Source organism: Phoca vitulina, unplaced genomic scaffold, assembly GCF_004348235.1.
Source record: "Phoca vitulina isolate PV1807 unplaced genomic scaffold, GSC_HSeal_1.0 scaffold52, whole genome shotgun sequence".
Classification (NCBI taxonomy): Eukaryota; Metazoa; Chordata; class Mammalia; order Carnivora; family Phocidae; genus Phoca; species Phoca vitulina.
Window position 1 is genome coordinate 9,715,533 of NW_022589755.1, and position 23,264 is coordinate 9,738,796.

A 23,264-nucleotide genomic window follows, 5' to 3' on the forward strand; every position below is an offset into this window, starting at 1 on the left:
CCCGACCACCCCCGGCCCCAGCTGCCCTCGGCGGCCGGCCGACGCGGACCACACAGATGACACCGAGACCAGGTCAAGGGAATTAAATAACGAGTGATTTTATTTCATTAGAGACAAAACCAGCAGCATCACAGCCTTAGCCCTCACCCCCCCCCACCATCCCTCTGCCCCCCGCCCCCGCTTCTGCCTAATGTCGGTAATGGGGACTTCGAGACCGGGACCTCGAGCGCCTGCAGAGAGAGAGGGGGGCCCCCGTGAGGGCGTGCGCGCACGTGCACACCAACACACTCCTGACCTCGGGGGCATCGGTGATGGGGGCGCAAGCTGCGGACAGAGGGACGTTAACAAGGGTCGAGGCCAGCCTGTGCAACTGGGGCAGGGACGGAAGAATCAGGGCAGGGGCACGGTCACCTTCCAGGGCACTGGGCTGGCGTGCTTACCTTCGGGAAGAGCTGTATTCTCGACCTGCGGAAGCAAAAACAAAGCCAGTGCTCAGGGCCGGGCCCCGGGGCTGCCTCTAGCCGAGGCGACCCCTGTGCCTCCAGCCAGGCCCCTCGGCCCGCACCAAGGCCGGGCAACGAGCATTGCTTCTGCAGCCTGCCTTTCCCTCGTGACTAAAGCCATCATGTTGAACGTGTGTCTTAAGAATTGTAACTCGCGGAGAGCGAAGGATGAAACCGTACCATGGTTTCTTGCAGCCTGACTCAGAGGGGAGCCGCGGGGGTACTCACTGTAACGGGGGGACGGTGAGCGGCTCTGGCGGCTGTACTGGCGCTCCCATTCCTCTCGCTCCTTCTCTCTGCGCTCCCGCTCCCTGCAGGGCAAAGGGACGGGGTCCAGGGGCAGCCGTGAGCACGCGGCCAGAACACTGAACTCGAGGGTGCGTCCTACATCCCGGTGCAAGCGGCAGGGTAAACCCGGGGGCAGACAGGGCTGCTGTCCTTGCTTGGGAATGAGAGCCCTGGGCTCAGACGGATACAGGCTGGGCAGAGCCAGGATTGGAGCCTCTGTCGGCCTCGCTTTGAAAGGCTTGCTGAACAAACACACGGGATCGAGCTGGAAAGTTCGACCTTTCTCCGTCACGCTAAGGTAGTCTCACAACACAGGGACTCACACAAAGTGCTTCCTCGGCCTTTGTCGGGATGCCCGGGGCTCGCGACCCCAAGGGCTGTATTTACCGGGCCCCTGCTACTCGCCTGGCCCAGATCTGAATCTGCCCAACAAGCCTGTGGGCTGGGACAACTATTCCATCCCCATTTCACTGATGAGCAAACTGAGGCCCAGGCAAGAAGGCGGCCCACAGCTGGTGGGCAGCGGAGGCAGGATCAGAACTCGGGATCCGACTGAGCACAATGCCGAGTGCCCGGGCACTCTGCTTCCCCACCCGACGGAGGCAGGCAGCACCCTCAGGGGCCCAGCGCACGACGGGTGTGTGACGATACACCCAGCAGCCTGCTGACACGCTAGGCACCACGCGGGAAGCCCTGCAGCAGGGGCCCCAGGAGAGGAAGACGAAGGAGTCTCGGCTCTGAGGACCCACGAACAAGTGGCCGGTGACCTAGCCCTGCCACTGACGGACCCTCCTCCTGGCCAGCACCGCGCACCAGGCCCCGAGTGGGCTCCTCCCCAAGCTGCCCTGCGAGGTCGTCACCGAGTTCTGTCCTGGCTGCGGAGGCTGGAGTGGGGCCTGAGAGGGCCAGCGCCCACCCCCAGGGCCCCACGGTCACAGAGGGACAGAGCCGGGACCGGACTCCACGGCTGCCTGGTCCAGGACGTGAGCCTGTCCCCTTTAGAGCGAAGAGCCGAGAAACAGAAGGGGAGCAGGGCGGAGCCCCGCCCCGAACTGGGAAGAACCGGCCGCGGGGCTGGCTTGCTGAGCACCACCTCTGATCTGGGGGCTGCACACACAGCAGGAACCCGGCAGGCGGACCTGCCCTCTCGTCCCCTCTCCGGAGACATCAAGGACAAGCAAGGAAACAAAACGGGGCATGCCAGGCGGGGGTCAGCGCTCTGAAGAAAACATAGCAGGCTTGGAGGATGGAGCGTGTTGGGGTGCTACTCTAGACAGGACGGTCAGGGAGGGCCGACGAGCGAAGCCAGGGAGGACACAGAGGCCCCGTACATCCGGGGCCAGCACGGCTGGGAGAGGCCACAGCGGCTGGAACGAGCAAGCTGACAGAGGGCTGGGCGGGCGCGCGGGCGTTCTCCCACCCCGAGGGCTAGTGCGGGCAGCCGTGGCCCCGGATTCGGGGAGTGCGATGGTCTTACTTCATGCGGATCTTGCGGGCCATGGCTCGAAGCTCATCTTCCCGCTCCTGTGGCAGACGTGGCTGTGAGGGCGGGTCGGCCGGCCAGCCCCCTACCCCAGTCCCCCAGCCCGGCCCCCCAGCCCGGCCCCCCAACCCACTGCCCTCCTTACCTGGCGCTCATGCTCCTGCTGTATCATCTTCTCCTGGGCCGCCTTCTTATCCGCCTTGACTGTGGGAAAGGAGAGACGTGATGGCTGAGGGGGACCCTCAAAAGCATCCCTCCTTCCCAGAAGACAAAACTGAACCCAGAGAGGCCAACCAGATGGCCACGGCCCTTAGCATGGGGGCAACAGAACGGCACGCACACTTGACTCCTCCCCAAAAGTGCCACACCTCGTTGACGCCTGCCTGTCCAGGAGCGGGCGGGCAGGGCGTCCACCCCCCCCAAGGCCACGCTGGCAGGCAGAGGAGCGGAGCAGACCGGGGACAGAGGGTGGGACGTACACTGCCTGTTCAGTGCTTTCTGCATCCTCAGCTTCAGCTTCTCCTGCGGCGTCAGCTTAGGCTGGGGAAGGGGGAGAAGAGGCGGGAGAGGGGGTGGGTGTCCAGAGCTCCCACCACCCACCTCAGCCAAGAGCCTGGGACTTACGGGGGCACGTGGGGCGGAGGGACCGGCCGCAGATGCCCACCAGCAGGGGTCTGGGAGGCCTGGGGACAGCTGGAGCCCCGGTGGACAGGGAGGAGGGGAGGGGGACACAGAACCTGACGGGGCAGAGCATTCCCAGCCCGCTTCAACCCCAGGGCTGGATGTCCCGGCCCCCCTGCCCTCCCCCGGGTCCCCCCTGCAGGCCCACCGGGCCCAGCTCTCGGGCACTGCTGCTGGCGGGAATTAGACGGGCGAGTTCCAAATTCTTACTGACTTTGGCAGCTCCTGTCTCTTTACCAGCGGCAGGTTCGGTCCTGGGAGGAAGAAAGGGCGGCTGCACCTCGGACCCTGCGCCCCCTCAGCACTGCCCTCAGACCAGACAGCCAAGGCCATGGGCCTCAGACACGCCCCCCCCGGGGAGGGACCGTGCCCCCACTCGGATCCCTCAGGCCACGGCCGTGTCCCCCGCACGGCCAGACCCCCGGGGCAGAGCGCTGTCCCCCTCGGACGCCCCGAAGCAGGAGCTCCCTTGAGAAAGAGAACAGCGGAGCTCAGCCACCCTGCCCCGCCCCCCGCCCCCCCCCAGCCTGCCCCACCCCCGCTCACTTTCTCAGCTTCTCGCCCACAGCGGGGGACGCCGGCGGCCTGGTGGGCTTCTCCCTCGGGGGCGATGGCGAGCGGCTGCGGCTGCGGCTCGGGCTGCGGCTGCGGGACGGACTGCGGCTGCGGCTGCGGGACGGGCTGCGGCTGCGGGACGGGCTGAGGGACCAGCTGCTGCGGCTGCGGCTGCTGCTGTGGTGCCGGGGGCCCCGGCCGCCCCGCCGGTACCGGTCCCCGGAGCGGGAGCGGCTCCTGGGTGCACGGCGGGGCGGGGGGGAGAGGGGCCGTGAGGAGCCAGGGACCCCCCGCTCGGCACCCCCCCCCACCAGGCCCTGCGGTAGGTCGGTAGGTCCGGGACTGCTCCCCCGCCGCTCCCCGGCCCAGCTCCGGCCCAGCTCCGTGTCTACACAGAGCCCGCCCTCCAGATACAACCGCCCTGAAACGGCTCCTCGCTTCTCACTTCTGACACACATTCACCGGCTCCCCTGGGAGGCGACCCCTGGGAGGGCAGGACCCGGCTGGCCAGCGCCCCCCCTTACCCACGGTGCCTGTGACCTCATCCACCTCCTCACCTTGCTGGGGTCCAGCGGGGACGACTCCCTCGCCCGCTCTCCCCACCAATCTACAGCACGGACCCCCGAGACCCAGTCGGGGGACGTGCGGCCCCATCCTTTCTCCGCTCAGGACCCTGGGGGCTCCTCAGCAAGGGCTCTCCCTCAGGCTGGAGTTCGAGATGTGGCCAGGCCCCCCTCCCTCCCCCAGGCCTTTCTCCTCTGGTCGCCCTGGGTCAGGCTACAGGGAATGACCTGGAAGCCAAGTCTAGGCCACACACGGATTCTGCAGCGGCTGGCCAACTTTTTACAAAACTCCAATTTGTGGGCAATGCTGAGAAAACGAACTATCCTTTAACAACCCAGACTCTCAACTTCTCGTGAGAAAACACAAGACGGGGCGGCGTCGGGCCCACCACTGCAGAGCCGACAACCCGAATGGATGGGACACGTGTGCCCCAGTCCCCCCGGGGCCCACCTGGCCCCTTTATTTTACCTGCCAGCCCCTGTAGGAAGCTGACGCTGAGACGCATGCCACAATACAAGGGACAATGTTGGGGGCGGCAGCAGTCACCCAACGCTAGGCACCGTACCCAGCATTCACGTGTATCGTCACACCTTCCCAACGACTCCACAAAGAGGACACTATCCTTATTTTACACGTGAAAAAAACGAAGCCCCCAGAAATTTCCGAGCAGGGCCACAATCTGAAGCCAGGCCCCCCACCCCCCGCGAGCCACACCGCTGTGGCCCAGGCAGGCCTGATCCCGCCAAGCAAGAGCCCAGGAAGGATGCTCCCCTCCCCAGATGCCTCGTTTCCTACCCCGTCTGCAGCGCCTCTCTGCCCGTGGAGCACCCCAGCCCTAGAGGCCAGCCGGGTCCCCAATGCAGACCACAGGACACCCTGAGCGTCTGCACACCTGTCTACACCCACACCGGGAACTCCCCACAACAGGACCAGCTCAGTCCCGAGAACGTGGCTGTGCGCCAGCCCACGTCACCACACGTAGGAGCAGAGGGGGCACATCTCCCCAGCAAACTGAGTGCTTCCTCACAGAGCGGCCGTGGCCTGGTCCCCTCCCTCGGAGCCAAGTCTGGCTGACATGGGGCCCTGCCCACCCCCGGGCCCCCCCAGCCCAACATCCGCGCCACACACCTGCTTCTGCGCCGGGGCCCGTAACCACCGCGCCGGGCAGGCGAGCGGGAGTACCGGTGTCCATCTCGGGAGCCCCCACCCGAGTGCCGCCGGCCACGGCTACGCGACCGCGAATAGCGCCGGGAGCGGGACCGAGAGCGGGACCAGGACCGGGAGCGGGAGCGCGCGTGGCGGCCAGAGCGGTAATAGCCCCCGCCACGGCGGGAGCGGGAGCTGGAGCGGGAGCTGGAGCGGGAGCTGGAGGTCCTCGAGGCAGAAGAGGAGGAGGAGGAGGAGGAGGAGGAGCGGCGGCTGCAGGCGGGGCACGGAGGGCCGGTCAGCACGGGCCTGGGCCAAGGCCCCCCACTGCCCTGCGTCCCCCCCCACAGCGGCCGGGGCGTAGGGCGGGCAGCGTGAGCGTTACCGACCGGGCGCTGGCATTACGTCCCGGTGCGGGGCCGCCGGGCTGGGGGGGTGCGGGGGCCTTCCCTGTGGTGGCCCCAGATGCGGCTGCTGCCGCTGCGGCTGCTGCCGCCTCCTCATCGCTGCCCCCAAAACTGGTGATGAACGTGATCTTCTCCTCACGGCCTGGGGTCGGGGAGCGCGAGCGGGAGCGGGACTCGGAGCTGGATTCGGAGGGCGACCTACGGGGCGGGGCAGAGGGGCCTCAGCTGCCAGGCTCCCTGGGAGCCCACCGGCTAACCACGCACAGCGCAGGGCCCCGGAACCGAGGCCAGCGTGGCACCGAGCACCGCCGGACACCCAGCACGAACAGAGCCAAAGGGCTGAAAGGAACCCAGCCGTGTGGAGCCTCCGCAAAATAAGCAAGAAAGTGAGCGACAACGAGCTGGACTGATTCTGTGTAACTATTAAAGAGGGATGAGCAGATCTACAGATTTAACCTCAAAAGATCACTTCAACACAGACATCCATGAAGCGAGTTCTACAACGTTAAATGTGACACGATTCCATTGTTCTAAAACGAAAGTACCCGTGTCCTTGGATTGTTTACCTGTGCCTGACCTTGTACCCAAAGGCACCTGCCTCATCTCCTATCCTCCCCAAAACCCAGAGAGACAGTCCTCCCACTGCATGCTGAAGAGCGCACAGGGGTCAGGCTGATGGCTGTCCACCCTCAAGGCCCCTGTCCCATCACTCCCGCAGCCCGGAGACACGTGTGCAAAGCCGGGCCCTCCTGTGCAGTATCTCTCACTGCTTACTTCTGGGAGTTTAGATCAAAGGGACTTCTGATTTCTGTATCAAGCCCTTCTGCCACTCTGGGTCATTTTTAACACACAACTACATTGTGTTTAAATCAAAAGATTATGGGGCGCCTGGGTGGCTCAGTCGTTAAGAGTCTGCCTTGGGCTCGGGTCATGATTCCAGGGTCCCGGGATCGAGCCCCGCATCGGGCTCCCTGCCCCGCGGGAAGCCTGCTTCTCCCTCTCCCACTCCCCCTGCTTGTGTTCCCTCTCTCACTGTCTCTCTCTCTCTGTCAAATAAAATCTTTTAAATAAACAAATAAATAAGTCAATCAAAAGATTAAAGAAGGTTCACATTTAAAGAAAAAAAGACTGGGAAAGCAAACTAACGTTCTGGAAACCAGAAAAGCTATTCAGACCCACAGATGACACCAGGTGCTAAGAATCGCCCCACTCCCCCCAAAACACACTGCCCTCCCCCCTCTGCTCCCCCCCACCCCTTCTCCCCAGCCCTACCCCTCCATCAGGTTTGCTGGCTGCCCCTCCTCGGGCCCTGGGAACTCACCGCTTATAGGGGTCGTAGGTGGGGCTGTCTCGGCGGGCGTAGCTATGGAGAGAAGAGCAGGGTAGGACAACTAGGGGCTTGGGATCTGAGCGGGCATGGAATTGGGCCCCCTCACCCAACCAAGGAGCCCAGGGTCAGGTACCGGGCACTGTGAGGAGGGGGCTGCTGGCCAGGATTTAGGCCCTGCCTTGATCCTTCTGCGCACCCCACCTCCGATCTGTCCAAAGCCTGAACTGTGGCCACACCCCGCAAACTACGTCCTGGGCCCCTCCCAATCCTGAGCAACAGGGACTCCAGCAGCCTGAGTCCTGCTTAAGCTCTGGACCCCAGACAGAAGCACCCCCCCACCGCCACTCCAAGTCCCTGGCTCTGCAACCTGGGTCCCCGCTCGTAAACGAGGACGATGGGAAAACTAGAAACGCCACGGTGTCTTGGATGCTCACTACGTGCCGCGCACTGAGCACTTTACTTCCACGAACACAGCTGTTCTTCACGACAGCTCTCACACGGCTGCTGGGGTCCCTCACAGCTCAGAGCTCACGAGACCGAGGCCCAGAGCGGTGGAGTCACTTGCCCAGCGCCACACAGCTCATAAACGAAAGAGCTGGGCTGCCAAGCCAGGCCCCGTGGCCCCGTGGCCCCTAGCCCACACCTTTACGCACTACACGGACTGCATCCCTACGGGAAGGAGGATGATGGCGAGAATCAGTGCGGCTTTTCCGGACCCCGCACCAAGCCCTGAGCCCACACTAGACTGCTTAAGCCCCACAGCTACCCTCGGGGCCTCTCCTTGTCCGGAGGCAGTGCAGCACGAGGCCTGGGTTGGCGCTGGGTCTCCAGCGCTGAGAGACAGCAGCAGGCTCGTCTGGAGGCCCCTCGACCTAGGCCGACCCTCCACACCACACCAGACCGCCTCCTCCCAACCTGCCCCAGGCCTCAGAGTGGGCACTGGTGCGCCCCCAATCCTGGGAGGTGACAGTGCCCCTTCTCCAAAGGAGGAAACTGAAACCCAAGGGAAGTCACTTGCCCCCAATCTGACAAGGACACGGCCCAGGAAGAGGAGCAGGAAGAAGTTCAGGGACAGGGCTGTTCCCTTGACTCTGCCCTCAACTCTTCGGCTGCCCCGCACCGCCTCCCCACTGGTGCCTGCAACGCCTGGCAAGAGTCCAAGTGCAGCGGGGGTGGGGGAGGGGGGGTGGCTGGCAGGGCAGGGTGTCCACAAGGCCATCCCTACCCTAAGCCTTCCCCGTTTCCTGCCCTACAGGAGGAACAGAGGACTCTGTTCACAGGCCTAAGCCTGGTCCCAAAGAGTCTCCTTGAGCCCCAGCCCCTCCCCCAGAGCCCTGAATGAGGCTGGCAGGGCAGCGGCACAGGGGACAGCCCAGCCTACCTGGGTGGGCTGATCTTCCGGCCCCTCAGTCGCTTCTCCCGGAACTCCCTCCGCTGGCGCCGGGAGCGACGGCCCTGGAGGAGGGCGGGCACCATGCTGGTGAGAGATGTGCCCTCCCTGGGGCACCCACCCCCGCTTCCCCCCCACCCCACCCCACCCCCGGCCCAGCCCTCACCGAGTACATGGCCTTCTCTTCCTCAAGGGCCTTGGCGTGCTTGATCGCCTCCGCCTCCTCTTTGTCTTTCCGGAGCATCCTGCAGAGGGACGGGGGGTCACAACGGAGGAGGGGGCAGGCCACAGGCAGTGAGGGATCCCACGCCATCCTGGGGTCTCTCATTCGTGCAACACTATTACTGAGCGCCTGCGGCATGCAGTTGCTAGTTTATGGATTAGAGATTCACTACTGAAAATAAACAAACAAAAATTCTGGCCCTCACGGGCTCAAGTTCCGAAAGACAATGACCCAGGTAATGTGGTGAAAACCCGGCTGGGAAGAGACATTGTAGACGGGGGAGGAAGTGCCAGCGGACAGGCAGAGCTGCTACAGCTTTCAACAGGGAGGTGGGGGAGCCACACAGGGAAGGGGACAGCTGAGGAGAGCCACACGAGTACGCAACCCGGACGCCGGCACAGCCGCACACCAGCAGCCCGCGAGTCGGGGGGACTGGGGAGGGGGCGCCGGGGCCCAGCGTGTGGGTGGAGGAGCGGAGGACCGGACGGGTAAGACCTCGTGGCCGAGGTGAGGACCCCAGCTACCCGGGTGACGGGGCAGTCACGGAGGGTTCTGAGCAGAGGGTGCTGGGTTCAGACGGGATCACTCAGACTCCGACGCGCTACTGTGCTAGCGGGGCTGCTGTATGGGATCCGCACGGGCGGTGGCCCAGGGAAGAGGCCCGGTCAGCAGCTGCCAGGGAATAATCCGCTGAACGAAGCCTGCTCTCCACCAGGGGGAGCCGTCCACCAGGCCCAGGAGCCCAGGGAGCTTTTAGGGGGTCAGACGGCCACAGGTCACAGGGAGCTGGGCGCCGCCCAGTGTCAGTACCCATCCCAGGAGCCCAGGAGCCTGTGTGTGGGAGGCCCACGGCCCCAGGGCCAGACACACTCGTGCTCAGGAACGAAGTGGCTGTCAGCAGCACGGATAATGACCCACGCCAGCAGGCCTCACCTGACAAAGTCGCCGTCGGCCATGCCATAAGTCGTGGCCTGCTTGTTGAGATCTGCCACCTGTTCCTGGTTCAGTTCGTCCACGTCCACCTCCACGTCTACACCAAGAGAAAGGCTGTCAGGGGCCAAAGCTGAGCGAGAGGACCGGGGGGAAGGGGCAGCACCCCGGGAGGTGGGGGCACGAGGGGATGCCCACTAGACCGGAGGCCTCTGCAGGCAGGGAACTAGTCCACTCATCTCGGCATCCCCAGGCTGGCGTGGGGCTTGGCCGGAGGCAAGGGGCTGTGCGGGGGATGGGGGGAAGAGATGCAATGGATGAGGGCCCAAATGAGCACTGGGATGGACGGGCGAGACCAGTGGACAGCGATGTGTGGATGCGGACGGACAGGCGGTGGGTGAAGATCTGGGTGGGTGGGTGGGAGGCGGGGGGTGGGTGGCAGGTGTTTAGGAGCCAGACGCACTATGAAGAAGTGGGAGGGGGGATGGATGCCTTCCGGATGTGTGGTAAGCAGCAGCTGGCTGAGAGGAGGAGGGGAGACAGGTGGATGGCTGGAGCCACGGGTATTTGGGTAGGGGGTGAATGGCAGGGTGGGGGAGGGGTGAGGGATGGTTCTGGAACTGAATGAACACTTGTTCTCCAGAGAAGACAGAAAAAGAGGGAGACGGAGAGGCTGACCCAAGCGGAAGAGAACGGAGACAGAACCTAGGTGGGGACAATATCGTAAAAGCAATGTCCTAGAAATGAGAGCGGAGAAATACAGAGAGGGAAGCCAGCACAGAGGAGCACATGAGTGAGACAGGGAGGACGGCCGAGGCTGGAGTGCCCCAGAGCAGGGGCGGGAGAGATGGGCGCTCCTAAGTGCGGAGCACCCCACAGAGGGTGAGGAACGAGACACGAAAACGATGCCCAGGGACTGCGGGGTGGGGGAGGGCAGAGAGGGGACCCCACCGATGTCGGGGATGACCTCATCTTCGTCCGAGTTGCTTTCCTCCTCGGCTGGTGACTCCTCCTCCTCTGGCTTCTCCGCTACCTTCTCTACCTCAGCCACGGTGCTGTCCTCGTAGGTGTAGCCAATGGAAGCCTTCTTCTCTGCCAGCCTGGGACGGGGAAGCCCGTGAACAGGAGGGCCACGGGCAGGACATAGCCCAGAGCCAAGCCTCGAGGGCACACTGACTCCCTGAGCTCCAGCCTCTTGAGGGCGCCCTTGCCTCCGGCCCCTCACGGTGCTCCCCCTCAGCCCAGAACCTTCTGCACCTGCCTCCCACCAGCCCCTCCCTCTTCTCCCAAGCTCCGGCTCCAGTGTCCCCAGGAAGCTGTCCCCCAGGCAGGGTCAAGCACCATCCTGAGCTCCTCAGCCCCACCCACATGGGGTCCTGACTGTTGGGGGACAGATCTGTCTCCCCCTAGCAGACTAAGCTCAAGAGGGCAGGACCCAGAATTATCTTGGGTAACAATGTGGCCCAGCTCTGCCCAGGACAGAGGAGGGGCCTCAAGCACGTGTGTTGCTAAATTCATTTAGTCAACGTTCCCAGACGTCCCTCGAGAGCCAGCCTCATCCTGAAAGCGGGCTCCTGAGTAGGGGCCAGTCATCAAGAAGCTTCCGTGGCATCTGTGGAAACTCCAGGAGGAGAGCGGCGAGTGCTCAGGCTCACAAAGGGGAAGCCTTGGCAGCAGGAGAGGAGTGAGGCTCCGGCACTGCTGCGGACAAGGGGGCCGCCCCAGCCGAGGGGACGGAGAGAGAAGGGGCCTGCCCACTGGGGACCTCCCTGAGCCAGAGTGGCTCCACGTAAGGCCCTGCCTCCCGCCGACGGACACGGCCGAGGGGACCCTCTCTGGGGCGACGTTGGCTGCTGCCGAGCGCATGCAGGGCAGGCACAGGACGGGCGATCCGCAAGCTCCGTCCGCTGCAGGAAGGGGGGCTCCCGCAGGCCCGTGATGCGGGGGAGCGCCCCAAAGCTCAGCGAGGGGGTCCTCGTGGGCAGGGCGCAAACCCGGGCCTGGGTCAGCACACGGCCGGCTCCGCGGACTGCACCTCCCACCGCCCCCCCGCTAGAAACGCAGCGCAGACGTTCTGCAGCAAAGCCCCTCCTTCGGCCACCGCTTCCCCCTCTAAGCGTGTTACGTGAGCGCCCACTGTGCGCCACACGCTGGCCCTGACTCTGGGAAAGCCGAGGGGGACGAGCCGGAGGAGGCCGTGCCCTGGTGGGGCTCACAGTCCTCCCGCCTCCCCCAACGCCAGCGTGCCCCCAGACCCCGACTCACTTCTTCTTCTCATCCTCACTGGGCCTCTGGAGGCCTCCGTACAGCTCGTCAATGTAGATCTGGTACAGACACTGCTCCTCTGAGACTGCAGCAAGGCAAGCGGCAGGAGGGTCGGGGGGGGTCACTAGGAACTTGGGGGCGGGGTGGGGGCCACAAGAGCGAGCGCCTGGCCCGGGGGCAATGCTACTATTATCCCCGCAAGGGAGGCCTCTGGGTGGACCCTGCAGAAACACAAACTTCTCCTGAGCGCTGGATGTCAGCGGGACTCCAGGGGCCACTCCACCGCGGGCCTCTCTGTGGTTCCGTTTAAACTACCCGTGTTTGGAGCCACCTGGGTTCTCGTTTAGCCACAACACCTGACCTGGGGAGCTTCCCACTGTACCCCAGCCTTCCCTGACCTTCCCTGCAATGAAAGGCACGGCCCTGACTGGCTGTGGGGCCCTGGGCAAGTCCCCTTCCCACTGCAGGTCTCAGCTTTTCTGTCAAGTCAGGTGGGTGGGCTGGACGAAGAGCACCGTCCCTTGCTCCCGCAGCAGTGCCCCTCCCCGGTTCCCACTTGTGGCAGAGGGCTCGGCTGGCCTGTCTCACCCGAGCTGCCTCGCTCTCCCTGCTCCAGCCCCGCAGACTGCCTGCGCCCACCCTCCCAAAGGCCTCTTCTGCAGCCTCCTTCTCCTCACCAGAGCTCCTCCCCCCCCACCCCACCCCACCCCGACCCCAGCCTCCATCAAGCACCTCAGAGAACAGCCCACCTCAGCCTGCAATTGCCACCCGCTTTGGTGATTGTGTGGCTGCTGCCCTCTCCCCCACGAGACCCCCAACCCCAGAGGCGTGCCAGCCACACCACAGGTGCTCAGGAACGGTGGCAAGGGACGAATGCGGAGTCAGACCGAACTAAGGGAAACCCTGGCTCCATGACCAAGAACCCCTGGGGCCCTGGGTGAAGGCAAAAACAGCAACAGTATCAAAGATGATAAAGTTCCCTGATTCTAAGGCCTCGCTGATTGCTAGAACTTTGGCGATCTTTGGTATCAGAGATGCTGAGATGTCCATCTTAGAAACAAAGAAACAAGGGAACAGCAAACCACAGCAGGGGCTGACCACGCCAGGCTCGGGGCCAGGCATTCAAGCGTCCCTCGCTGGGCCCCTACAACCACCCTGGGGGACAGAAACCATCATGACCACCCTTCTCTGGGAGGAGACCGAGACCCACCAGGCAAAAGGCCTCGTGTGGTCCATCTTCCCTTTGACTCAACAGGGAAACCCTGGGAGGGGACGTCTCAGTCCTCAGGAGGTGAGCTAAAGCTCGGAGCTGTCCATCAGGAGGCGGCGGTGGTTAAGGGCGGGGTGAGAATCCCAGCTCCTTGGACAAAATGTTCCCACCAACTCCTGAGCCTCAACGCCCTCACCCGTAAAATGGGTGCCACCGCTAGGTGGTTGTGCCAATGGGATGAGATATAATACCGACAAAAAGGTCCAAGTCTGTCAGGGCCCGAACCTGCCCAGGCAAGCCCAGAGTGGGGAAAACCGTGAGCCTGTTTTCTCATTTGTGAAGCAGCATAGTGACGGCTTGGAGAATGACACTGACATATACAAACGCTTGGCAGATTGCCAAACTCTAAATATTCCTAAACAATTCCTAAAAGAAATTTCCTCTTCACAAGTGACGTTCCGACCCAAAAAGACTGGGGGAAAGACACAGAGGAGACACAATGTGTTCTTGCTATTTTCCCCAATTTTTTAGGACAAAAGACCAGAGAGGCAGGGGGTGTGGGATGTAGAAGTGACCCCGGCAGGACCATCTCGCTCAGCAGACTCGGCCCGTACTGGGACCAGAGAAGGAGGCCCAAGAGAAAAGAGCGGGGAGCAAACCCGAGATCCCGGAGGAGAAAGCACTGGGGTAAATAAAAGTGGCCTCCCGGTGTCCACGGACGCCCAACCCGCCTGCCACGCCCCAGCTCACTCACTGCCGGCAAAGTCGTTCTGCACCAGGCCTCGGTAGCGCTCGTAGTTACATTTCCGCTCGTCTGACTCCTGTTCTGGGGAGCTTTGGGGGAGGCCAAAGTCTTGAGATCAGAGGGAGAGGGGAGGCCCCACCCGAAGCCAGCAGGAGTGGGGTTGGAGGAGCCTGGCTCGGGCCGGGAGGCTCCCCGCCGGCACACCTCCTCCTTCCCAGGAAGGGACAGGCGGGCAAGGGCTTGGGAAAGGGGAGGCAGCCGGGTGCAGACTCCCTGCCAGGCAAGCCTGAGAGGGAGGTGGCTTACATGGTGGTGAGCAGCGGGGGGGTGTAGTCGGGGATGTGGTCAAGGTGGGCGCGGACATCGAAGCGGTCAATCATGTTGTTGGTGTCCCCCTGCCAGGGCATCCTGAAATGGGAAGCAAGGAGTTGAGGGTCCCCAGTGTCCACGTCCGTTCCCTGTCACCTCAAGCTCGGGAGCCTGTCCCTCGGCTCCCTGTGATTTTCCAGGCCATGGGCCCCACACCCTCACCCCCCACTTCTCAGTCTCATATCACTAATCCCCCTGAATCCACATTCAGGCTCCTAGCCTGAATAGGACCCTGGGAAACTGGGGCCCTATTTCTCAGAACCAAGCAAGAGTGGGAAACTCCAACCAGGTCCCAGGGGCCACTTGCTAAGCCCCGGTCACTTTGAAACATCCCCTCTGGCAACGTACTTGCCATGTCATCTGGGCCTGTGTTCCTAGCTCCACCCATTCCCCTCTAAGTCCCCCAAGCACCCCTGCACCCTGGGGCCTCCGTCCCAACCCCTGCCAGCTATCCCCGGCTGGTGACTGTCAGCTCCTCATGCAGGTCAGGCCGTCCTTGCTTGAGTCCCCACAGGTCTCTCCACACCCCAGGTCCCTCCTGAGCTCCAACCCTCAAACACAGACACCACCCCTCCCCCTTCTCAGTCTTACATGTTAACGGGGCTCTCGGCGGCCAAGGCGACTGCAGAATCCAGGTGCACCTTGCACGCTCGACCATGCACCTGCAGGAACTGCGCTGGGTCCTTCTTCTGCGGGGAGAGACAGGGTGGAGGTCACCAACGTGCTGAGCTCCAGACCCTGCCACCCCCGTGCATCCCAGCTCAGCAGCGAGCGCACCTCCGTCAAGTGGGCCATGCCTCAGAGGTAAGCGAAGCTGCACAGGGGTGGCAGCACTCACGGGGGCCACCTCAGTTCTAGGGACAGGGGACCTTGAGATGGCGGAGAAAGGCCCTGGGCTCTGGCCCAACCTTCTGTGCGGTCAGTCCCAAGACCTTCTGCCCCAAAAATATGGTTCCCCAAATCACCTCCCTCCCCCAATCCCGGGTCACTCATTCGGAGCCAGGTGTGAGCACTCCGGCCTAGACTGGCCTCTAAGACCCCGGGACCACGTGAGCACAGGCAAAGATGATCAGTGTCACCACTCATCAGGGAAATGCCAACGAGAACCACGAGACACCACTTCACACTCACTAGGACAGCGGAAACGGAGAGGACGTGAACAACAATGACAAGAAGGTGCAGAAAGTGAGTTCTTCAACAAAGAACTGCCATAAAACCCAGCAACCCCACTCTTAGGAATATACCCGCCAGAACCGAAAACAGATACTCAAATACTCGTACACCGATACTCAAGCAGCACAACTCACAACGGCCAAAAGATGGAAACGATCACGTGGCCATCAATGGATGGCCAATCAACAAAACCTGGTATATTCAGACCACGGAACCTTGTCAATAACAAGGAGTGAAGAACTGACATGTGCTACATGGACGCGCCTTGAAAACAGAATGCTCAGTGAAAGAAGTCGGTCAAAAAGGCCACGTTATAGGATTCCATTTATGTGAAAACGTCCAGAATAGGCAAATCCATAGAGACAGAAAGTAGATGAGTGACTACCCAGGGCTGGGAAGTTGGGGGAGGGGGGGACTGACTGCTAATGGGTATGGGGTTCTTTTTGGGGTCATGAAAATTTTCTAAAATTAAGCTGTGGTGATGGATGCACCCCCCCGTGAATATTCTGAAAACCACAGAATCGTATGGTATGTGAATTGTACCTCAATAAAGCTGTTAAGAAGGCACCAACATAGAGGAGAGCGTCCCCTGAGTCTATGCTCCTCTAGCCTGAGCCCTTGTGTGGAGGTCAGGATGCCAGGTGCGGCAGGAAAGGACAGAATCCAGCACCAGCACTCCCACTGCTGAGCCTCCCGAGCGCCAGGCCCTGGCTGGGCTCCTGCTGCGGGCCATATCCGAGGAACCCACAAGAGCCACGAGAAGGGCTACTCTTCTCGGGCTCCCTGCTGTCAGCCTGCCCTCCGCAGTCCATCTCCCACACAGGGCCTGGGACGGGGGGGGGGGGGGGGCGGCAGGGGGGTGCTAAAACCTATCAGGCCACATCCCTCTCTGACTTCTCTCCTCCCCCCTCTGCTCCAGACATGCCAGCCTCCACAGTACCCCATGACCACTCCACTCATGCTCCGCTCGGGACCTCGGTGCTCGCTCTTCCCTCGGCCTGCAAAGCTCTGGCAGGTGGCTGCCCCCCGGCTTATTTCATCTCTTTCTAGAAGCCTTCCTCATCAACTCTAAGTAGTTTCCTGCACAAGCGCATACTTACCCTCGATCTCCCTAACCCCACCTGTTCTCTTCACAATGCCTGCCACCACCCAGTTTCCCACCTTACATTCATTTACCAGTTGTCTCCCGCACTAAAACGTAACTTCCACGAGGCAGGGATCGCTGCTCTGTTCACCACTGTATCCGCAGCGCCCGGAGCAGGGCCCGCCCCACAGCACGCACTCGGGAGCACTGACTCAAGGGAAGAGAGAATGAATCCTGACCGATGAGGAGGCTGAGGCCCCAAAACCCACAGCATCAAATTCCCAAAACCCTGCACTTCCTCACTGCCTCCACCTCCCACCCGCAAAGGGCCAAGAAGGACACTCACTGACGACCACGGCTAATGCTGGGCTACTGTCCATCCCGCACTAGCCACGCGCCAGGCTGTTCCCACTCAGCTGAGGTGCGATCTGCCCAAGACCACAGGGTCCAGCAGGGGTGGTGCTGCGGGAATCCAATTGCTTGTCCCGCACCTCACTTCCCTCCCTCAATGCGTCTCGGGCCCCACAGCTCCCTCAGCCCTGTGACAGCCCCTGGGGCCGCTCCGGGCCCAATGCCCAGGTCCCACAGCCATCGTGGGACCCTGCTTGCAATAAGGACACTGACTGGCCCAGGGAAGCCGCAGCTGTGCCAGCAACCGCAGAAGGGAAAAAGCATCAGGCTGCGTTAAAAATCTAAGTCCAGGGCCTGGCTCTGCTGGGAGATTCTGGAAAAGCCAAGGAACTGTCCTAAAAGACGGGCCCTGAACTGTTTTATGTATATTTTCTCAAACTTCCCAAGCATGGGACAAAGGTTAGCAGTGTTCCCGACGAGGAAACTGAGGGGTGTGGTCCACTGGCTTGAAATCGAGCCAGTACCACACAGAACTAGGATTTGAACCCAAATGGGCCTGACCCTCAAATCCACTCCTTTTTATTTCAAAAGTAATTTTTCTTTAAAATTCTGGTGAAAGGCATATGATGAAAAATCTACATTAACTACTTTTTTCTTTTTTAAGATCTTACTTAAATAGTTGATACAGCATGAGCAGGGGCAGGGGCAGAGGGAGAAGCAGACTCCCCATGGGGGGCTCAATCCCAGGACCATGGGATCACAACCTGAGCCAAAGGCAGATGCTCAACCAACGGACTGAACCCCCAGGTGCTCCCTACATTCGCCACTTTCAAGTGTACAGTACAAATGTACCAAATTACATGCACCTTGCAGCAGATCTCTAGAACTTCAACTTGCAAAACTGAAACCCCATAGCCAGTGAATGACTCCCCTCTTCTCCCCCCCCCGGCAACCACCTTTCTATTTCCTGTTTCTAAGTGCCTGACTACTTTAGATACCTCATATACGTGGAATCTTGCATCATTTTTTTTTCTGACTGGCTGATTTCACTAGGCATAATGTCTTCAGGGTTCCTCCACGTGGCAGCACGTGACAGGATACCATTTTCTGAGGCTGAACAATATCCCACCGTACAGACATACCACCTTTTCTTTATCCCTTAGGCTGTTTCCCCACCTTGGCTATTGTGAATAACAATGCAAGGAACACGGGGTGTACAAATACCTCTGCAGGATCCAAAGTCCATTCTTAACCACTGGACTATTCTGCCTCCAGGATCAGATGGAGTCAGAGGAGTTCATGGACCCTTTCATTCATTCATTCAACTGATAAGCAGGCACCCACCATGTGCTAGGCCCCATGCTAGGGCCATGGCCGTGACGGAAACAGCCCCAGCCCCACCCTCACGGCTCACAGTCCAGGGCTGGGGACGGACCCGTCCCACACAGTGACGACCCAAAGTGGGCAGCGCTGGGATGGGAGAGCCCAGGGAAATGCCTGACTCAGCCTGGGCAGAGGTGGGAGTAAAGAGGGGGGTCAGCCTGGGGTTTTCTAGAGGAGAGGCTTGAACTGAGAACTATTTCCCATTTTCTTATCAACAGGGAATTCTGTTTCTTTATCCAAACCACTGATTAAAGAAGAAAGTTGACAAGGACAAGGGCAACGACAGAACCAGGGTCAGCTAGGGGGAGAGAGCAGGTGCCAAGGACAAACCAGGAGCAGGGAAACCAGCCTTGTGTGGGCCACCCATTCAGCCTGCCATAAACTTCCTTGGCTTCCTCCATGCTCGCCCCACAGCCTCCTCTCCAGCCAAGAATAAGACGAGACCCGTGTGAGCCGCCCCATCCCCTCCTCAAAGCAGCCGTCGGCCGCTGCCCACAGCTTGACAGCTCCACTCTGCATGCTGATCACGTTCCCTCGAGGGGACAATGGTGGCTTGTACAGGCCCACACCACAAAGTGCCCCACAGACACTGTTCTTGTTCTAGACGTTCCTCCCTGTCACCCAGTGAGAGGGGCCGACAACCACCACTGTCCCGAGGGGGAAAATAAAGCCCAGGAAGCTCCCCTGCTAACAAGAATGAGAGCCTGGAGTCCCAGGCCTTTCAGGGTGACCCAACCCCAGCCTTCTTTCCTCTACACCATGCCGATTCCAGCTCTACCTGGTAAGAAGAACTTCAGGAACAAGAGCCAGCATTTACCGAGCCAGTCACCCCGGGCAGGCCTACGCAGAGGTCAATGTGCCCCATCAAAACAAACAGCCCTGTGAGGGGGGCGCTTGGCCCCCATCTATGGCAGACCAGTAGCTGACAACCAACATCCATTCCCCCTCCCAGTATGTCTGGCACAAGGCCTAGGCCTCTCAGGCTCCCTTGCACTTGTATATGATCCTGGGACTACTTTCTGGCCAGTGGGACAAATGGAAGTGTTGGGTGCAAACATCTAGAAACTTTCTTAAAAACTGGCATGAGCCAGGTTTTTCCCTCCCTCTTCTTCCCTGCTGGATGGAATGCAGACACAATGGCTAGAGTTTGAGCAGCCCTCTTAGACCTTCAGAGGACACTGGTAAGAGAATCCACGTTCAGCTGAACAACAAAATGGTCCTTGAGCAGAGCGGGCTATATCGGGGCTTTCAGGGGAAAAAGAAAGAAACTTCTATCTTCACAGCCAAACTTGACTCGACGTAATTCATCATTTCACATGCAAAAAAGGAAACTGGCTCAGGGAGACAGTCATTCGCCCAAGGTCACGCTGTACATAAGCAGAAGAGCTAGAATTGGAACCCAGAGCCCTAAGACTCAAACTCTGAGGACCTAACCATTTTAGTATTCTGCCTCCACTCTGTCACTTTGGACATGTCGCTGCACCTTTCAGAACTCCTATTTCTGGGGCGCCTGGGTGGCTCAGTCGGTTAAGCATCTGCCTTCAGCTCAGGTCATGATCGTGGGGTCCTGAGTTCAAGCCCCGCATCGGGCTCCCTGCTCAGTGGGGAGTCTACTTCTCCCTCTCCCTCTGCAGCTCACCCTGCTTGTGCTCTCTTGCTCTCTCTCTCTCTGTCAAATAAATAAATAAAATCTTAAAAAAAAAAAAAAAGAACTTCTATTTCTGCAACAGTAAGCCCAGGTAAAGTGCTAGGAGAGGTCAAGGTTCAGAGTCTGGGTGAGAATGCCAGCTGTGCCCTCTTGCTATGTGACTGTAGACCATAACTCTCCGAGCCTCAGTTCACTCATCTGTAAAATGGACGTAAATAAGAACCACGTCCGAGGCTGCAGTGAGGACTTGATGAAGCGTAAACGCATGTCAAGCACATAACACGTAATGGACAACACATATTTACATGTGTTGTGTGCGTCAACAGCACCAGCTGCTTTTATCAGCATTATCTTTAACACAGGGATCAATCCCAACCTCTTAGGGCCGCTCAAAGGACTAGAAAGAATGCACCAAACTAGTGGGCACTGGGTCTGGCACACCACAAGCCCTCACCACAGCTCATGGCAGCCACTTCTTCCTAAGCACTGTGTTCCTGGCCCACACTAGGGCCTCAACTAGGACCGGCACAGACCCGGACCCTGCCCTCATGGTCATGTTACAGTGTTCCCAACACCACCAGGGAGGGGCTCGCCTTGATCCAGTGGTTCCTTCCTGGAAGACAGAGGGCAAGTGAGGAGCTCTCAGAGATTCCTCTCCTATAGTAATAGCAGCCTCTGTCTCACTGGGGACTCTCAGGAGTCAAAGAAACCATGCATCTAAAACTCTTCTCACAGAGCTGGGTGCCTGGAAGGAGCAATTAAAACGGTAACTGCTACTATTAGTAGATTTACTCGATTACTCTTTCAAGCTGTATTTGTTGACCCCAAGCTGAGGATGCAAAGATGACCTGAATAGTAGTCCCCAATCTTGCAGAGCTAGATATGTGTATGTTAAATTCCAAAAAGGAAGAACAGGGAGCTGTAATGGCATTTATAGGGGACACCTGAGTGCGAGGGATGAGTGAAGACTTCCTCAAGGACTGAAATCTGACAGATGAGCAGTCATTACCCAGGCATGGGAAGAGCTCATGCAAAGGCCCTGTGGCTATGTAATTCTGAGAGCTAAACTGATACTCTTTATACATCTTTTGCGTTAGAGAAAGTCACCCTAGATAACGAGGAGGTCAGATAGCTTGAGTAAAGGAAGGAGGCAGAAAGCAGAGTGGCATGACTCTAAGTGTTGGCGGGGAGGGGTGCAGTGCAGACCATGCAGAGGCTTGAAGGCTGTGCTGAGGAGCCTGGGCTTTCTATCGAGGGCACTAGGGAGCCATGGAGGAGTTCAGAGCAAGGGAAGGAATAGGGTCAGACTTGTGCTTTAAGATTTTTTTTTATTTATTCATTTGAGAGAGAGAGACAGAGAGAGCACAAGCAGGGGGAGAGGTAGAGGAAGAGGGAGAAGCAGACTCCCCGCTGAACTGGGAGCCAGACATGGGGCTCGATCCCAGGACCTGGAGATCATGACCTGAGCCGAAGGCAGATGCTTAACCATCTGAGCCACCCAGAGGCGCCAGCCCTGTGCTTTAGAAAGACCTCTCTAGCCCTGCTGAAGAGGATGACTTGGAGGGGGGCAGGAATGAAGGCTAGGAGACCAGGTAGGAGGCTAAAGCAGGAATGCAGCAGTAAATGGGAACATCTATATTAATATCATCTAACAGGAGAATTGAGCCCAGTACACAAGTGCCATTTCAAGCTGGGGTCTCAAGGGCAAGTAGGAGTTAAAGAGGTAAGGAGAGACATGACAGGCACAATGCCCTATGGTGACAGAGATGGGGAAAAAAGGCCAGTGGAGCTACCCAAGGATGAAGCTGAGAGCCTGGGAGAGGTCAGACCACAAGGGCCTTTAAGGTCACAGATGGAGTGTGGTCTTCTCTCCCAAAGCAACCAAAGCATCAAACAGGAGAGGAAAGTGGTCAGAGTCCATTTAAATGAGTATGGATGGCACTCCCACAGGGTGCCAAGCCAAATCTTAAGAACAGCTGAGCTTTTCTGGGCACTGCAAATACAGCAGGAAGACAGACAGCCTTCAGGAGGTGGTCGTCTTATATCTGGACTGCTCTGAGTGTTACAAAACTTTCCTCCTTCCTGCTAACACCAGCTCTGTACTCTGAGGCCACACCAAACAAGACAACATACCAGAACCAAGAGAATGCCTCTGGTTTTTACCTATGAGGATGCTCAAGAATTGAATATTCTCCTGAGGAAAGCTGGGCTCTTGTTTTGGCATATTTCCAAGCCCAAAACCCCACCAGGATGACCGGGGCCCCACCCTCCAGGAAAGGTCCCACCCCAGATCAAGGCCAGTTACTCACAATCTTTTCATAGTACTCCCGCCGCCGCTCTGCTCTCTTCTTATAGTCAACCATCATGCCTCGAAGCTTCCGCTCATGCTTCCGAGCCTCGTGCCACATCGTGGTGAGGCCGAGCTGGGGGCCTCTACCTGGGGGATGAGGGGAGTGTCAGATGGGCTGCAGAAACCATATGGGCAGAATCAAAGTCACCTAACAAGCTGGTAACAGAGCCGATCCTAAACACCAGCTTCAGGGAAGGGAAGTGAGGCTGCAGAACTGCGTGCCAGATGCCAAAGCGTATTCCTGACAACTCTGATCCAGTACCTTGGGCGTTCTGAAAACCCCCCAGGAGATTCCGGAAAGAGCATCCCTGGGAAAGGAGTGTCCTGGGTTCAGGGCACTAGAATCAAGGACGTAAGGTTTTGGAATGCTAGAAGTGAGTGTTTGAAATAAGGTCTGGAGGCAGACCCTAGACTGGTGGGGCTGTAGTTCAGGGGGGGAGAAGAGCTGAAATGGGGCTACCCGTGGGGGTAAGGAATGAATGCAGGCGAAGAAGACTTTATGGGAACAGAGCGGTGGTATGGGGCGGAGATGGGGGAATGGGGGGGTGGCGGAGATGGAGGGCAGGTGAAGGGCGTGGACGGAAGACGACAACGCTTGGGGGAGGTGGGGAACATGGGGGGGGTGCTGTAAATAAAGACCAGAGAGAGGCTGAGATCTACAGAAGAAATCTGAATGGCGGGGGCGGGGGAAGGTGGGGCGATGAAAAACGGAGTAGAGAATGAGGGAGGCGGAGCCGGCAGACAGGAGTGGGTGGGCTGAGCTCGGGGGCAAGGCTTGTAGACAGGGGCGGAGCCCAGGGGTTTGGACTGGGATCGAGGACCCGGTGTGGGCCTCGGGGTTCGGGCGAAGGTTTTTGACAAGGGGGCGGGGCCTATGGTAAGCGGCGGGATCCGACACGGCGAGTTCGGGCCCACAGCGGGGGCAGGGGCGCGGCCTGAGACGCCGCAGGCCGGAGGGGGTGCGGGGCCAGCGGCCCTCGGGGCTGGGGCCGAGCAGAGGCTCACAGCAGCCCGGGGAGAGGCCGAGACGAGGGCGAAGCTGGACTGACGCCCGCCCGAAAGCCAGGAGGTCGGGGCCCGCTGCCTGCACTCACCGGCTCGTCGCCGCCTCCCACCGCAGCGCTCGCGCGCGGCCCGCACCGGAAGCGGAAGTGGGAGGCCGCACGAAGGGGAGGGGCGGAACGTG

The 23,264-nt window shown here is 60.0% G+C and overlaps 1 protein-coding gene across 3 annotated transcripts; it reads right to left on the reverse strand.

Annotated features, from left to right (window-relative positions):
• Positions 1-75: 75 nt before the first annotated feature.
• On the reverse strand, positions 76-23,221 carry CLASRP (CLK4 associating serine/arginine rich protein). 3 transcript variants are annotated; one of them, XM_032388432.1, is made up of 21 exons: positions 23,173-23,221; positions 22,038-22,165; positions 14,681-14,778; positions 14,027-14,128; positions 13,730-13,809; positions 11,766-11,850; positions 10,452-10,600; positions 9,504-9,600; positions 8,514-8,592; positions 8,339-8,412; positions 6,949-6,990; positions 5,610-5,825; positions 5,203-5,493; positions 3,502-3,747; positions 3,170-3,209; positions 2,754-2,814; positions 2,420-2,478; positions 2,269-2,315; positions 732-814; positions 441-465; positions 76-230 (listed from the first exon to the last, which is right to left on the reverse strand). In XM_032388432.1, exons 2-21 carry the CDS (start codon positions 22,134-22,136, stop codon positions 188-190), a joined length of 2,016 nt encoding a protein of 671 aa, XP_032244323.1. In that variant the 5' UTR covers positions 22,137-22,165; positions 23,173-23,221; the 3' UTR covers positions 76-187. The 3 variants fall into 3 exon arrangements, 2 of the variants coding, with proteins under 2 accessions (XP_032244323.1, XP_032244324.1); XM_032388433.1 differs by lacking the exon at positions 23,173-23,221 and adding an exon at positions 22,341-22,527; XR_004297540.1 differs by having other exon boundaries at positions 188-230; positions 3,166-3,209.
• Between the last annotated feature and the right edge of the window lie 43 nt (positions 23,222-23,264).